General features: G+C 33.1%; 6 protein-coding genes across 6 annotated transcripts; 3 read left to right on the top strand and 3 right to left on the bottom strand.

Moving 5' to 3' along the window:
* Positions 1–711: 711 nt before the first annotated feature.
* Positions 712–1,702, bottom strand: PHYBLDRAFT_172510 (hypothetical protein; the record flags this gene model as incomplete). The annotated part of the gene is made up of 4 exons (XM_018436817.1): positions 712–997; positions 1,099–1,156; positions 1,214–1,355; positions 1,436–1,702. The coding sequence occupies 4 exons, from the start codon at positions 1,700–1,702 to the stop codon at positions 712–714; spliced, it is 753 nt and encodes a 250-aa protein (XP_018287298.1).
* A 2,321-nt stretch (positions 1,703–4,023) lies between these two features.
* On the top strand, positions 4,024–4,461 carry PHYBLDRAFT_172509 (hypothetical protein; the record flags this gene model as incomplete). Its single annotated transcript, XM_018436816.1, has 1 exon — positions 4,024–4,461. The coding sequence occupies one exon, from the start codon at positions 4,024–4,026 to the stop codon at positions 4,459–4,461; it is 438 nt and encodes a 145-aa protein (XP_018287297.1).
* A 51-nt stretch (positions 4,462–4,512) lies between these two features.
* PHYBLDRAFT_149658 (hypothetical protein) lies at positions 4,513–5,060 on the bottom strand (the record flags this gene model as incomplete). The annotated part of the gene is made up of 3 exons (XM_018432314.1): positions 4,513–4,634; positions 4,709–4,733; positions 4,866–5,060. 3 exons carry the CDS (start codon positions 5,058–5,060, stop codon positions 4,513–4,515), a joined length of 342 nt encoding a protein of 113 aa, XP_018287296.1.
* A 747-nt stretch (positions 5,061–5,807) lies between these two features.
* On the top strand, positions 5,808–7,014 carry PHYBLDRAFT_149657 (hypothetical protein; the record flags this gene model as incomplete). The annotated part of the gene is made up of 5 exons (XM_018432313.1): positions 5,808–5,872; positions 5,923–6,025; positions 6,165–6,258; positions 6,368–6,577; positions 6,638–7,014. 5 exons carry the CDS (start codon positions 5,808–5,810, stop codon positions 7,012–7,014), a joined length of 849 nt encoding a protein of 282 aa, XP_018287295.1.
* Positions 7,015–8,988: 1,974 nt separating this feature from the next.
* On the bottom strand, positions 8,989–10,067 carry PHYBLDRAFT_159888 (hypothetical protein). Its single transcript, XM_018434080.1, has one exon. It carries the CDS (start codon positions 10,000–10,002, stop codon positions 9,154–9,156), a length of 849 nt encoding a protein of 282 aa, XP_018287294.1. The 5' UTR covers positions 10,003–10,067; the 3' UTR covers positions 8,989–9,153.
* Positions 10,068–13,988: 3,921 nt separating this feature from the next.
* Positions 13,989–14,979, top strand: PHYBLDRAFT_188405 (C2H2-type zinc finger transcription factor). The gene is made up of 4 exons (XM_018439498.1): positions 13,989–14,047; positions 14,156–14,489; positions 14,570–14,680; positions 14,760–14,979. Exons 1-4 carry the CDS (start codon positions 14,018–14,020, stop codon positions 14,936–14,938), a joined length of 654 nt encoding a protein of 217 aa, XP_018287293.1. The 5' UTR covers positions 13,989–14,017; the 3' UTR covers positions 14,939–14,979.
* The last annotated feature ends 120 nt before the right edge of the window (positions 14,980–15,099 follow it).

The raw sequence follows: 15,099 nt of genomic DNA, 5'->3' as shown, positions 1-15,099 counted from the left end.
AGTACAAAGACCAATAACCAAAACAAAGAACTTTAGTTAGACTAACATATGTCAAAACTCCCGAATGTTCCTCATTAATATCAATTTTCAGAAACACGTGGAGTAAAGTCTGTGAGAACAAGGGGTATTGAACAAACCAAACTGCCTTGAAAATATAAAAAAAAATGTGTTTATGTCTTTGCCCTTTCCATTAGATTGAAGAGATTATTTTATGGCCAAATAGTATCTTTCAAATGAAACCTTGAACTTTCAAGACTTTTCTTTTCTTTCATGTGTGTGTGTGTGCGCGAGTGTGTAGGCTCAACTCTCCTTGTTTAATATAACCCCTCATAAAATAATAATAATTTCCAGGATCAATGTAGCAGAGCAAAGTAAAAAGTAAAAAAGAAAAGGCATAGAAAATTAGTATGATTCATTAGGCTTTTTGGAAGACAAGGATCATTTGGATATAGGGAGGTTTTTTGATGAATGGCTAAAGTTAACCATAGGAATAATATATGTTTATATTAAAAAAAATTAAATTTATTATTATCAATACCGTTCAATAATAACAGCCAAAATAAAAATGATAAAAGCTCAAAACAATTTTTGCTTTGTTTTAGTTTCCAGACTTGCATTTGTCTAAAGTACAAGTGTTTTGGCTTTTAAGAAAGAAAGAACCGAGAAAAAGATATGATACTAAAGATATAGAGCTAATTGAGTGAAATTGGTTTATAGGATGGCACTACACAAGGTATCATGGGCTTGTTTTGGGGTCAAGAAATTGGTAATGGACAGATGCGAGAATGAACGGCAGACAGGACAAAAGTAGCCAGGATCAGTGGCAATAAGTTGTCTTGCACAATCATAATGGAGTGTGTGAGAGCATGATGGAACCAACAGAGCTTGGCGGTATTTTATATCCTCGAGACATATACAGCATTCTGGAAACATAAGATCTCCAAAATCTTCAGCTAAAGGAAGAGTTTCAGGATTTACCATCTTCTTCTTTGTAGGGCTATATAAAGCAAATAATATTATTATTAATAATAATAATAAGAAGAAGAAGATGTTTAGCTAAACATGTGTATGTGTGTCTTTACATATCATAGAACTTACATATATGATCCGTTTTTGTTAAGCTCTTCAAATGTCATGGAAATGTGGTTACATGGTTCTAGTTGATAGATGCAATATATGAATATATTATTGATTTAATTCTAATTAGACTTACTCAAAATACTCTTTTGGGAGTAACCTAGTGTAATCTCATCTCCATCCTCCAAATTGAACCATTTTGATTCTTCGCGTTCCTTGCTCAGTCTCATTCCATTCAAATAGGTACCCAAGACAGAGGCCGTGTCTCTGATACGAAACTAATTTTATATTTCAATTTAAATCAATAAAGCTCCCGAGAATAAAGTCTGGGCTTTGTTTTGTTTTGTCTTATACTTACTTTTCTATTCTCAAGTGAAATCTCAGCATGGAATTTATCTAGTCCTTTGGTCTTGAATCCAACATAACCCACGTCTTCTATTTTAGTTTTAGGGTTTCCTAGCTTTATAACACCATCACCAAGGAATATAAAGTCCATATTGACTATAGACGGCCTTCCTAAAAGCTTCATAATCGATGGCATAGAAACATCAAGTCGCATGATTTGGTTATCTGAAGGTATATCAGTTTGGTTTTTAGCAAACACAAGCTTAGGTACTCTAACCATATTATTATTGTTCTAATTGCAAAAAAAAAAACAAGTAAAAAGATTGAAGATTAAAGGTAATGTTATCTATTTATTTATTTATTTCTTACAAGAAATTAATGGCTTATATACATGTATGAATATTCAACTGAAAAAAAAGGGAAGATAACAATCCTTGCATTTCTTAAGATTATCTTACTATCCATCGAATATGTTTCTTTATCAAAAACGTATTTTTTTTTTTTCAATTTGGTTTACCTTTTTTTTTGTGGAGGCAGTTTAGATTTTTGACTTGGGTTTGGATCATTGTTTTTCTTTAAAGTGTATTTTGTTTTGCATGGACTAAGACTCAGTGCCTCTTGTTTCTACAAGTAACAGAATAAAGTGGTGCTCTATTTAGCACAAATCCAAATGAGAGATTCTTTTTGTAATTTCTTTTATTAATTAGACATCACTCATTATATTTTAATAATACAGTAATGATAATGATAATCGTACATTAATTAGACTTTATTTACTGGAAGCAAAATAATGATACTCTTTTGACAACGCATTAAGTAAAGCAACAATATTACAAAGTATACAACAACAACAACAAAGAAAATGTATAACATACATATATACACATTTAAAACTTGTTATAAAGAGCAAACCGGACCAAACCAAATACAATACAATACAATACAACTCATTAATCAATCTTGGACCTAAAGTATTATTTCTTGATTTTACTTATTTGGTACGCACAATCAATAGAGACATTGGTACCAAAGCGCTACTTGAGTCAGGGCTCTTTTGTGGGCAGCTTTATTATCAATATCAATAATCAGGCTTGTTCTTGACTATCTTAATAATGATAGACTTGTACATGTACGTGCAAACATAGGTAACCTCAAAGCAGACCATACAAGTATTGGATATAAAGAAACTCTAATCAAGCTTTATAGTACGCCACGTATACCTAGAAAGGGTTTACAAATTTACGTTGTATTACTATTCATGCGTGTAAATTTGTGTGTGTATGTTAGGTAAAGAGAGTAAGTTAATATACTTTGGGATTTCATACCTCAGCTTGCTTCTTAATTCTACTCTGTATCTATCAGCCGACTTTTTTTTTCACAATAGATACACACATATATGTATATACTTTATTTCTGATGTGTGGGAACAGGGTGCTTATTTTTTATATATATAGAAAGAGGGGGAAACCATAAATCTGTACTCACAAAGAGACAGGCTAAATGAAACAAGATTTCACTAGAGTTAAAATCTTAAAATCAAAAACGAATTGGTTGATTGTACAGAGGGATCTTATCTTGCTAATAATTCTGTTTTTGCCCTTTTATTATTATTATTATTATTACACAATCTACACAGCACTACTTGCTCTTTTGTTCACTGGATATTTGATGTACAGGTACAAATACATGTATAATTATGTATATGTATGTGGATATTTATATGGTCATTTATATGGTCGTTTATGTGTAAAGCTGCCCAGCACAGGTTCTTTAGACTTGATATACTATCTTTAATATCCACACTAAAATAATAACGTTAAAAATAATAGAAAAGAGTTGACTACATTAAAAGACAATATGACTGTGTCTTGTGTCTTGTGTCTTGTGTCTTGTGTTTGGTCAGCAAACTTTTCAGTTTGTTAAATAAACCTTGTTGACATTTAATGATTGAGATAATTCATAACAATTTTTTTTTAAGATAAAATAAAGTACCAGCTCTTTGATTCTTTCAATACTTACATGATTACAAGTCAAATGAGTATAAATGTCCATATGTTATATTTTATTTAGATCGCTTGGCTCTATAGCTATATAAATTTATATATCAAATGAACTTGAAAAATCATTAGACTTCTCGTTAAACATTTTTCTTATTTGATGGTTCATTTATGTCCTTTGTGCTCTCTTTGTGTCTGTGCGAATAAGAAGATACTCTGATTTTTAGGTTTTTTTTGTTTGGCATTTATTGTACAACATTTATTTTCTTTTTTGTGATTCCAACAAAGTAAGAATAAGAATAACAATAATGGAATCCAATGACTTTTATATGAACAATATCAAAATCAAACTAGTAACAAAAGATAATAATATTTTTGTTATTGTTATTTGCTTTCGATTACACAGGATATTTATTTACGCAATTTTTATACAGGATTTTACTCTTAATTGGTACGATTGGTTTTTTTTTGTATTTATGAATACTGCCGACACACACAGTGCACGATCCTTGAAAGTGGAATTTGTAAGAAGATAAAATTACGGAAAGGCAAAGAAAAATATATGAACGCTAGTTAGGTGGTGTTGAGGTCATAAGATCTATGTATGGCAGCCACTTCCTTAGCTACGAATACATCGGGGAGGAAAGATGAGGTGCGGTTGAAGACAAACTCAGCGGTTGGGACCCTTTTCCAAAGGATTTTCTACCAGAGAGAACGTGTGATGGCAAAAGAAGGCGAGAATGCGGTTGTGGAAATGTCGTATGTTATGGGGAGGTATCCTACAGAGGCTATCTCTGGAGCAGATCATGAAGGTATGGTGGACGTAGATGCCACAAGTTATATGAAGATTTTTCTGTCGAAACATTGGGTACAAGCAGCATATTTTCTGGGTCCAAAAACGATCAGAGAATCCTTACTGGATACACCTTTGTCACCTCTAGTTGCCATTGAATATGTACTCAGCAAGCAAGAACAGCCACTACTTGGATCAGAGAAGAAAGGTGCCCCGATTATTAAGGTGTTAAAGGCAGTCTCCAAGTAAGCTTTGGATAGTCAAATCAGTACAGATGAAATAAAAAAAACGGTGCATGTATTACTGGATGTTTGCAACAACACAGGCAACCGATTTAAAAGAATTATTGATGCTCTGGAGCAAGATGATCCAGACATAAAAATGATCAAGCAATATTCCTTGGATGGCGCGCACTACCCAGCCTAATGTATCTCAAAATATTTGCTACAAGGTCCCCCCTCCCCCAGCCCAACTATGCCAGAATCAATCAATTTACCAACAAATGTCGAACCTTCAGCCAACTACCAAGCACAACAAGTATTGAACGAAATCCCAATTACGAAATGAAAAAAACGGGTATGAACAAAGATTTATCCTAACGCTTTAGATATATCAGTGTCTTTGTCTTGCATTATCTGTATAAACTGACGGACTTTCTCGGGGATGTACTTCTTGTACTTTCTCTTGTCGTCATCAATTGATATAGTTTTCAAATTTTCAGTAATTGTGTCAAAGTTAATTATCTTTTTGATGTCGCCGTGTTGATAGGCTACATCTTCAATTTGTTCTTCGGACTCATTGTCAATAATATAGTAGTCGCTTGGAGGTATATAGCTAATGTAATCCATGTTAGTTCCTAAAATATTTAGTACCAAAAAAAAATCAAATCGTACCAATTAAGAGTAAAATCCTGTATATATTTTTATTTGGGGGAGAATGAATGAATAAGTGAATACGTTAGTGAGTGAGATATGGGTCAAATCAGGCCATTAAATGGCTCTTGTAACCTGTTACAATTGAACACAAATATAGTCATATACGCAAAACATCATTTTATTTATTTATATATTTATTTATTTATTTATTTATTTGTATTTCTATTCTTATTGTTAAACCTACTTCCTAAAGACTCCAAAGAAATCCAAATGAGATTGAGTACAATCTGTAGTCCAATAGCCACACTTTACACACACACACACACACACACACACACACACACACACACATGCTGTACATATTGTACACACTGTACACATGTAGAGAGAGAAAGAGAGAAAAGTGCGAATATTGACTTCTTGTATTCACGGTCAATATTGATTTATTGATTGTTTTATTACTATATTTCATAAAGACTTGTATATGTATAAAGATATTTGCATAGATAAATAAATAGATAAATAGATAGATAGATATTATTAATAAAATTAATATTATTATTATTATTATTGACATTACATGACTGCCATGTTCAAGGGTCAAATACTATTTGTGAGTGTGCAAAGCGTGTATTTGCCTCCGACAGTAAACCTCATATTTTTTTGTATTATTTACATTTCTACATTTGATTTCCTTTACTTGATACTAAAGACATCAGAATGACCTCTCGTTTTGTTCGCGTTAATCTTGGAGCAAGTAATCCACAACAAAATCGGAATTCAGAGTCCATTCATATTAACCCAACAAAAAGTAGAATCTTGGTTCATTGTCGAGATCATTCCAAAAGGCCAGTCAGAATCGCCTACCTGCAACATTTGCTCCAAGACGCTTTTATGCCACCACTGAAGAAAAGATGCGCACAAAGTCTGCTATTGGCGTACGTCAAAAAAGAAAGAAAAATAATAAACGAATACACATATGTATATGTATATATATATATATATGTGTGTGTGTATATTTGTAATTGTACTTGTATTAATATACATGCCTATCTATCTATCTATCTATCCATATAGCCTTTTACCTGGAAGGCAGCTACGGTGTTTATTGGTACCGGTATTGCCACATTGATCTATTTTGATCGTGAAAAGAAGAAATCAATTCAGCTGCGTAAGTATTAAAAAGAAATATTTTCTATATGTATGTACGTATGTGCCTTTAATTATTCTGTATAATAAGGGTCAATTCTAACTTCTTAAATGTATATATGTGTATATAGGTGAAGAAAAGAAGATACAGGAAAAGTCAAAGTCGTATGGAAAACCAAAGCTCGGCGGACCCTTTAAGCTGACAAATGCAGCAAACAACGAAGAATTCGATTCAGAAAGTCTTCGTGGTCGTTTCCATTTGATTTATTTTGGATTTACCCATTGTCCTGATATTTGTCCTGAAGAATTGGATAAAATGTCAGAAGTAGTAGAAGCAACAAGTAAGCAAATATAATTATATGCATGTATACCAATAATAATACTAATAATAATAATAACAGAGAAAGATAAAGAATTGGGAGAACATGCACTCGTACCTATTTTCATCACTTGTGATCCTCGTCGTGATACCGCACCCATTGTCAAGGAGTACGTAAAGGATTTCCACCCAGACCTAATTGGCTTAACTGGCAGCCAAGAAGAGATCAAAAAGGTTGCCAAACTATTCCGTGTCTATGTATCGTCTCCTCCTGCTCTATCAGAGGATGATGATTACCTGGTTGATCATTCGATCTTCTTTTATCTTATGAGTCCAGAGGGTGTCTTCTTGGATTGCTATTCTCAGAATGCCACTCCGGAGAGTGTATTGACCAGTTTTAAGAAGCACTATCAGGACTATGTAGAACAAGGAGGTCAAGTGAATGATACGCCTCTTTAGAATCTATATATACATATAGATATATATTTCAAAATTATTAATATTTTCATTATTTTATTTGCGCATTGAACTTGTTTTCTTCTTCTTTAATAACGGAACTATCAAAAAATATGTACGTCTTTGATAATATACGTTGTGTTCATGGTGTTGGAAGCCAATGAACATTGACATTCCACAACGCTATCAATTAAGTGTACAATTGTGTACAAACTGTAAAACAAATGAACAAGAAACAAATTACACAGGCCATATAATTTCCTCGTAATATTTTCAAGAAACATATATTTCTTTTGTTAATTGCAATTAAAGAAAATGATGGACTTATACCCTAACAAAACTATCAATTTCTTTCTTCTTTCTTTTACTTCCTGGTCGGCTTTTTTTTAAGGCAAACCAAAAGGTTGTAATATTTTCTTTTCTATATAAAATCTCGGAGGTGTCGGTCTAAACCTTTGTTGTACAGTACTTTAATGGAGTCCTGTTCTCCAAACAAGGTCAGGATTTCCATGACGGTCGTGAAGGTTAGCGGCTGACACTTTCTTTGCTGTCACATGTTCTTCCATCTTTCTTTCTCTCTCTCCACCCCCACCCCCGTTTTGGAGCTGGGAAGATCTGACTGTCTGCCTGACTGCTTGATGGGGGGACAATGATCATTATTGACGAGAACAGTAATTGACACAGACATCACAAATTTTTCCAGATATATATATATTTAAAAGAAGAAAATCAGTGGTAGGATATATCGGGTTTGATTATTGCTGCTGAAGGGAATATAGTAGAAATATGAGAAAAGAAGTAAAAGAAGAAGAAGAAAGAACCCCACCCCTCTCTCCTTATCTCTTGGAACTATTGCCTGAGTTTATTTCTCCAAACCACAACCTTCCACATTATGAGACCAAATCTTGACAATAATTGTGCGGATATTGTCATAGTCATAGTCATAGTCAGCAAGCTGTGCACACTTTGTACAGTTACTCTCATAATACTGTTGCAAAGAGTTAATTGACAAGTTACGTGACAGGTATGTCAAAACGTGAACGAAGAACAATAATAATTAAAATAAAAAAAGAACAAGAAGAGAACGAGAAAGGTACTGGACATGAGTGCTGCAAGTTGCAATTAAGTCTTTATCGTACAAGCAGGTTTATTGCTCTTGTTCTTATCTACTGTTGCTTAAAGTTGCTGTTTTGCTTTCACTGTACTAAAATCAAATGATGTGCACTTGAGAACCAGTGTTCTTGTCTTGTATAGCTCCTTTATTATATATACATATATATATCAAGTAATTTCAATCTATTTCTTTTCTTTCATTTTGTATTCGTTCCAAAATTACCAGCCAATTCGTGATATTTCATCTGACTGATAATCGAACTTTCGCCCCTTCTTTTCGGTACCTCCATAATAAAATGAATAAATTGTATAATTATTTCCGTGGTCATATATTTGCTATTCACGTTTTCTGTGATATAACATTTATATATCTTTTTGTTTGCTTTATTTGGAAAATGGGATTTTCACTATAAAGAAAATCCGTCTTTGACTATGTACTTGCGCTTTTCTCCCTTAATCCACCTCAGATTTGTTTTATCTTTTACGTTTTACGTTTTACGTTTTCTTTTCTTTTCGTACTTTTCATATATGTTTGTGTTAATTACGATACACTCCATTTAGTGCACATATTGATAATACGGCTTGTTTTCTTTTTAGTTATTTTCTTACCTTTTCTTCTTGTAATTTGTATTGGGGTTTAGGTAAATGTTATAACTGCTATTTAGAAAGCGCACAAATTCACCGGTTGCTAAGTTAGACTTTGTACCCCCTCTTCATTTTTTTTTTTTTTTCTTTTTTTGTCTTTGTTCTCCCTTTCCTTTTTTGTTTAATTTAAATGACAGTCAATTGCATATGCAATGAGAACACTGTTCTCTCAATAAAAAAGAAAGAAAGAAAACCCAATATTTATATTGTACTATATTTATACACACCAGGTTTGTGTGTGCTTATCAAAATTGATATTCTTTATTATTACTATTATTAAAACGAAAATACATACAAAAAATTATATAAGCAAATAGAAAGAAAGTAGCACCAGGCTTAAAAGAAGAAGAGGAAGAAGAAGAAGATATATTTATGTATATATTTTTAAGAGGTATTCTCTGCAAAAGGCAAAAGGGTATCTTGTTTTCCATCCAAGTAATCATTGTCAACCGTAGACTCAATAGAGCTAGGCGAGGAGGGATCGTAGATTAGAGAAGGGGTCCGGGCACTTTGAGGAATTGTTGCTGTTCCAGTCATTGACATTGACGTAGTTGTTGTTTGTGGGGATATGGAACGAGACGGACGGTGATGATGATGCTGATTATGGTTATGATTATGATTATGATGGTGTTCACGAATGATTTGAAGGCTACTAGTCTTTGTTTGGTTAATTTCCTTGTTTTCCGTCGATGTCGCAACCACGACTACCAAGGGATCCTCTACCACATTTCCATTCATGTTCACAACCGGTGTTGAGTCAGACCGGGTCCTGCGGCGACCATCGTGACCCTTTGGTCGGCGGTGCATTGTCTGGGCCACGACTGCTTCATATTGGGCCTTGTCCCGACCGATGTCACTTCCTCCGCCCTGAGTATAACAGCTAGAAGATGATGCCGAAAGAGGAACGCGTATCTGAGACTCGTAAATATGGATATTATCTACATTAGACGTAGCAGTACCAACAGCAGTACCAACAGAAGAAGAAATCCGGGAGTTTTGTATCGTAGCCGATGTATTGGTCGACTGTTTGGTTGGCTTTGCTGACAGACTGGGTTGCTTTCGGTGGATCTTTTCAAAACAATACTTGAGAGACTGGTGAAGGATCTGTTGGCGCCAGGCCAGATCGTTTTCCTGCTTCTTTTTTTCGTATTCGATGTGTTTTGGTTTGGGTTGTTTGACCGTGAGGTTCGATTCGAGGCTTTTGAGTGTGAGGCGTTCATCGTCAGGAATCATTAGCGGGCTACGTCTGCGACGGCGTTCTTTGAGTGGCAATGGATTGGTTGGTGTGTCGAGTGGAATTTCAGGCAGTGATAATGATGATGGTGGTGGTTGTGGTGGCTGTGGTGATGATGATAGTGATAGTGATAGTGATGGGGATGGTATCGGTGATGGTATCGGTGATGGTATTGGTAGTGGTGGTTGTTGCTGCTGTTGCTGTTCTTTCCGCCGAGAATTTGATTTGAGACCTAGTGTGTTACTTGAAAAAGGCTTGTCCGAGAATTGGGATGGCGTACTTGATATTCTACTGAGAGTCTTTGGCGTGTTACTACAATCGCTTTTGGTTGAGATTGGGGCTGAATGACGATGACAGTCTGATTTGGCATCTTCGTGATCGAGTTCCGCATTAAGAGACAGCCGAAGACCATTCAGAGGTATTGGCTTTGGTTGGGACGATGGTTGGGATTCCAAAGGGGTAGCCGCCGCGGCCGTACGATCACGGCGTTTTAAATGATTGTGGCGTGGTGGTGGTGATAGAGCAGAAATAGGTGTGTGTGTTGGTGTAGGTAAGGAGAAACGCTGCGGTGTCAGTAATGTGGTTACTAGAGATAGTAATAGTTGAGTAAGATTATCGACAAAAAAAATGATTTCAAGTATATAAATAAGTAAATTAAAAATAAATAAAAGGGTTTTGTAAATGTAAATGTATACAAAAAATCTTTTTTTTTAAGTGGCCTGATTTTCTTGTGTGTGTACCTTTTGTCCCAATTATAGTGACCGATTGCATTGAATGTGAGGATTGGTTTAATGGCACAACAAGCGCATGGGCCAATGGTGTGTGACAGACTAGCGGTTTGGTTTGGGGGGGTTTAGAAGACTTGCGCTTTAATGGTTTTGCCTTGCTAATAAATGCAAAACATGCAGACCAGCGAAACTTCTTTCCTTCTTTATTAACCATTGTTCTTTCTAGGGGACGTTTGGTGGTACTGTAGCGCGAACGACGATTTGATAAAGGCGCTTGTGATTTGATTAGCATAGATACATGCGTATATAATTAAAAGTGTATATGTATATTTAAATACTTAAATGTATATATATATAAATAAATACAATAATTATAATTATAATTTAATTCAATGTATGAATGTATTTAAGTAAGTAAAATAAGTATCTATGTATCTACTTGAAGATAAATAGATAATATTTTAGAACAAGTAATTTTTGGGGTTTTGAAACACAAATATATAATACACACAAAAGTCGGTATAAAAAAAAATTAAAAAATTAAAAAATTAAAAAATTAAAAAATTAAAAAATTAAAAAAAAAAAAAGAAAAGAAAAATTAATAATAAAAATAAAAATAAAAAGATAATTGGAGAAATAAAAAGAGGAAAGAGAAAGTGAAAGAGAAAGTGAAAGAGAAAGAGAAAAAAGATAGAGAAAGAGAAAAAGAGATTAAAGTAAGATGCTTTGCAAATCACCAAACTAAAATATAAAGATATGAGCATCATGTGTTTCTTGGGATACGGAAAAAGTCTCTTGTCCTACAGTGGCCTGGCTCAGAAATAGACTTTAGTTCTATTCTAGAGTGATCTCCCCCCTAAGCCTTGCTAATCGTGTACTTAAGAGACACGAAGGCATTAAATGACTAGGCTAAGATGGAGTTCATAGTCTTGCTCTCAATATCCAACATCTGGAAGACATCAATTGTCATTGTTATTCTTTACGCAACGTGGCTCTTCCACGTGCTGAAAAGCAAGTGAAGTGTTTCTTTACAAAACCATATTCTGAATAGAGATTTAAGTTGTAAAGTAAAAGTAAAAATAAAAATAAAAAATAAAAAAATTAAAAATTTAAAGGTCTATATGTATATTTCATTAAAGACTTATATTCATGGTTCTACAGAACTATGAGAATATATACATTATCATGTTTGTAATTATGCAAAAATACAGAAGAAATATATATATCTATCCTCCTTTACCCTTCTTTTGATCTTTTACTCTGTTTCTCTGTTTCTATGTTTGTCTTTAACCCACAATCAAAATCACACACTGCACACACACACATACACACTATAGACACGCTATAGACAAAATTAAAAAGCTGACTCTAGAGAAAGAGCTAATGTAAATGGCCGGCCCGAGGTGTAGCAAAGGCAAGCACAAAATTCTATTTGTCCCACATCGTTTTTTTGCTCTACATAACCTAACCCGCGTGATTATTAAACGGACCGAGATTATGACTATTATTGTTTTATATAAAAAAATGTATAAACCAATTGGATTTAATAGGATGTGCTACTCATAAGAATAAAGATAATATAAAAACATTTAGATTTATAAATTGTATCTATAGGCCATTATCCAAGCTATTCTATTATAATCATTCATATATATATATATATATTAAATAGATATATGTATATAAAAATAATGACAGAGAAACGAGGAGTACAAAAAAAATCAAGCCAATTTTTTTTATATAGATTTATTTATTTACCAAGTCATTCGTACCCGAGTCATTTTCCCATCCACAGCCAACTGTGCTACCATTTGATGCCAAAGACCAAAAATATTTTTTCTGTTTATAAAAAACAAAAATGATTCGTAGTTAATGGTGAAGCCTTGGATACACAGAGAAAGTCAAAATAATAATAATATATAATAGTAATAATAATTATGAAATATATACATACATTTATACATAACTATTATTATAAGTAGATAAATAAATAGACTATATATATATATATATTATGATAATAAATTATTTTTGGAATTTAATTATATATATTTTCTCTTTATTTTATATGTGAGCATTAGATATATATATATATTGTGTTAAAAATAAAATCTTGCTTTTTTTTTACCAATGATTTATTAGTAGAAAATACTATTAAGAAAAGAAAAAGAGAGAGAGATATATAGTTTTTTAAACTTCAAACCCCACCCCTCCCCCTCCTTCCCCATCTCTTACTGTCCAAGATTAAAACCTTATTTGGCTTACCAGACAATATTTACCTTAATATATTTGCAAAAGAAAGAAGAAAAAAAAAGAAAGAAAGAATATCAAAAGAGAAAGAGACAAAAAGAGAGCGCGAAAAAGAAAGAGGCATTTGCCTCGAAAATACAAGGTTAATGATTGTCCTGAAGGTTCAAATATCAAGCAGTACCTGAAAATTAGTGACAGATATATATAATTAACTTCATTTTCTTTTTTCCTTCTTTTCTTTCTTTTACACAGCAAGATTAGCGGACTGTCAAATATCCACGCGTTTCGGAAATAACTCTTTTGTGAACTATATTTAATATTCCGAATAAAACATTTATATCGCCGACACATCTTAGCAATTTGCACTTAAAGATTTTTCTTTACTGCTCGCCTCGTTTTATATAAATATAGCTAAACAGTATGTATAAATTAATGCGAGGCATATATGTTAGAAAATTTTTAGTAGAAAACTACTTGAATCCAATGAAAGGTGGCCAATAAGTAGTATAATAAAAGTTATCTTATAAGAAATAATAACGCATTTTCTATTTTAAGAATCTGAGCTTTATTTGATATCGCAATTTACTTTAAATAGCGAACTAAATTAAACAAGCGTTTATTTAAGTTTTAAATACCGATTAAGACCTTATATGGATTACAAAACCTATAAATCAATTGCTACCTGTTTCTTTATATATATAATACAAATATGCTTATGTAAAGAAGAAAGAAACTTACTATGATTTTTTACTATTGCATACTTACAAACAAAATTTTCTACATGTATATATATATATTTACATTGTGTGTGTATGAAAGTGGATGAGAAAATCACACTATATATTATCAGTTCACATACAAATACACTAACTGACACACAAAATTTATAAAAATTTAAAAATTCAAACAAATAATTTTTTTTTTATAATCGAATTGTTACTTTTAGCATTTCCTTTTTTAGAGCAGATTCTTATTGTGACTGTTTATTCGTCCACTTTGTCCTTCTTCCTTACAATAACTTCATTTACAATTCCTAATGTCAAGTGCATACGGATCAGGAAAAGCTGTAAATACTTTTTTTCTCTCTCTCTTTTGAATTCTTGGTTTGAGTGGTAAACTCATTTTCAACTACTGTCATGTTTATGTTTACATTTATATAATTTATGAATTCTAGCAAGACACAGACTTTCGTAAGAAATGGGACAAGGACGAGTACGCAGCACGCGCAAAGCTGCGTGAAGAACGTGAACGCGAACATGCCAAGAATGCCGAGCGAAAAAGACAAGGATTACCCCCAATTAGAAAAAAGGAAGAAGAAGAAGAACCTCGAGAACTGTTGAAGCCCCGAGAAGAAAAGGTTGTATTAGATGCCAATCTCGGAAAGACAGTTGTAGTCCAAGGTGGTGCATCTGGTGAAGCCTCACGACAACCTGGATTCTACTGCAAGGCGTGCGATATTGTAGTAAAAGATAGTGCAAACTATCTTGACCATATCAATGGCAGAAAGCGTAAGAAATATTTATATATATATATATACAATATCTAACCATTCTTATTCTTATTATTACTTTATAATATTTTGTTATAGATCAAAAGAATATTGGTATCTCAATGAAGGTTGAGCGGGCCAGTATTGATTCCGTAAAGGAACGATTGGCTATGCTAAAGCGTAAGAAAGAAGAACCGGAGAAGGAGTACGGTAAGGAACACAAGAAGAGTTATTGGGGGGAGTTGGACACGAGCTGACCCATGTTTCTCATTCTTTTTACTGTTTTTAGATCTTGACTCGCGTGTTGCTGAATTGAAACGAGAAGAGGACGAAGAGAGACGTCGGAGAAAAGAAAAAAAGAGGCAAAAGAAGGAGGCAAAGAAAAGAAAGGCGGAAGACGAGCCCGAGGATGCGGCTGACATTTCAGAAATGATGGGATTCAGTGGATTTGGGTCATCAAAGCAATAGTAAAAAAATAAATAAAAATAAAATGTCATTTTATTATTATCATCATAATTATCACCAGCATCACCATTAGAATCATTAGAATCATCATCATTTAATTGCAAAATAAAGAAGTATTATTTTATTTTATTTTATTTTATTTTATTTTATTTTATTTTATTTTA

Source organism: Phycomyces blakesleeanus (genome assembly GCF_001638985.1).
Source record: "Phycomyces blakesleeanus NRRL 1555(-) unplaced genomic scaffold PHYBLscaffold_22, whole genome shotgun sequence".
NCBI classification, from domain to species: Eukaryota; Fungi; Mucoromycota; class Mucoromycetes; order Mucorales; family Phycomycetaceae; genus Phycomyces; species Phycomyces blakesleeanus.
This window is presented reverse-complemented; position numbering and strand designations above follow the sequence as displayed.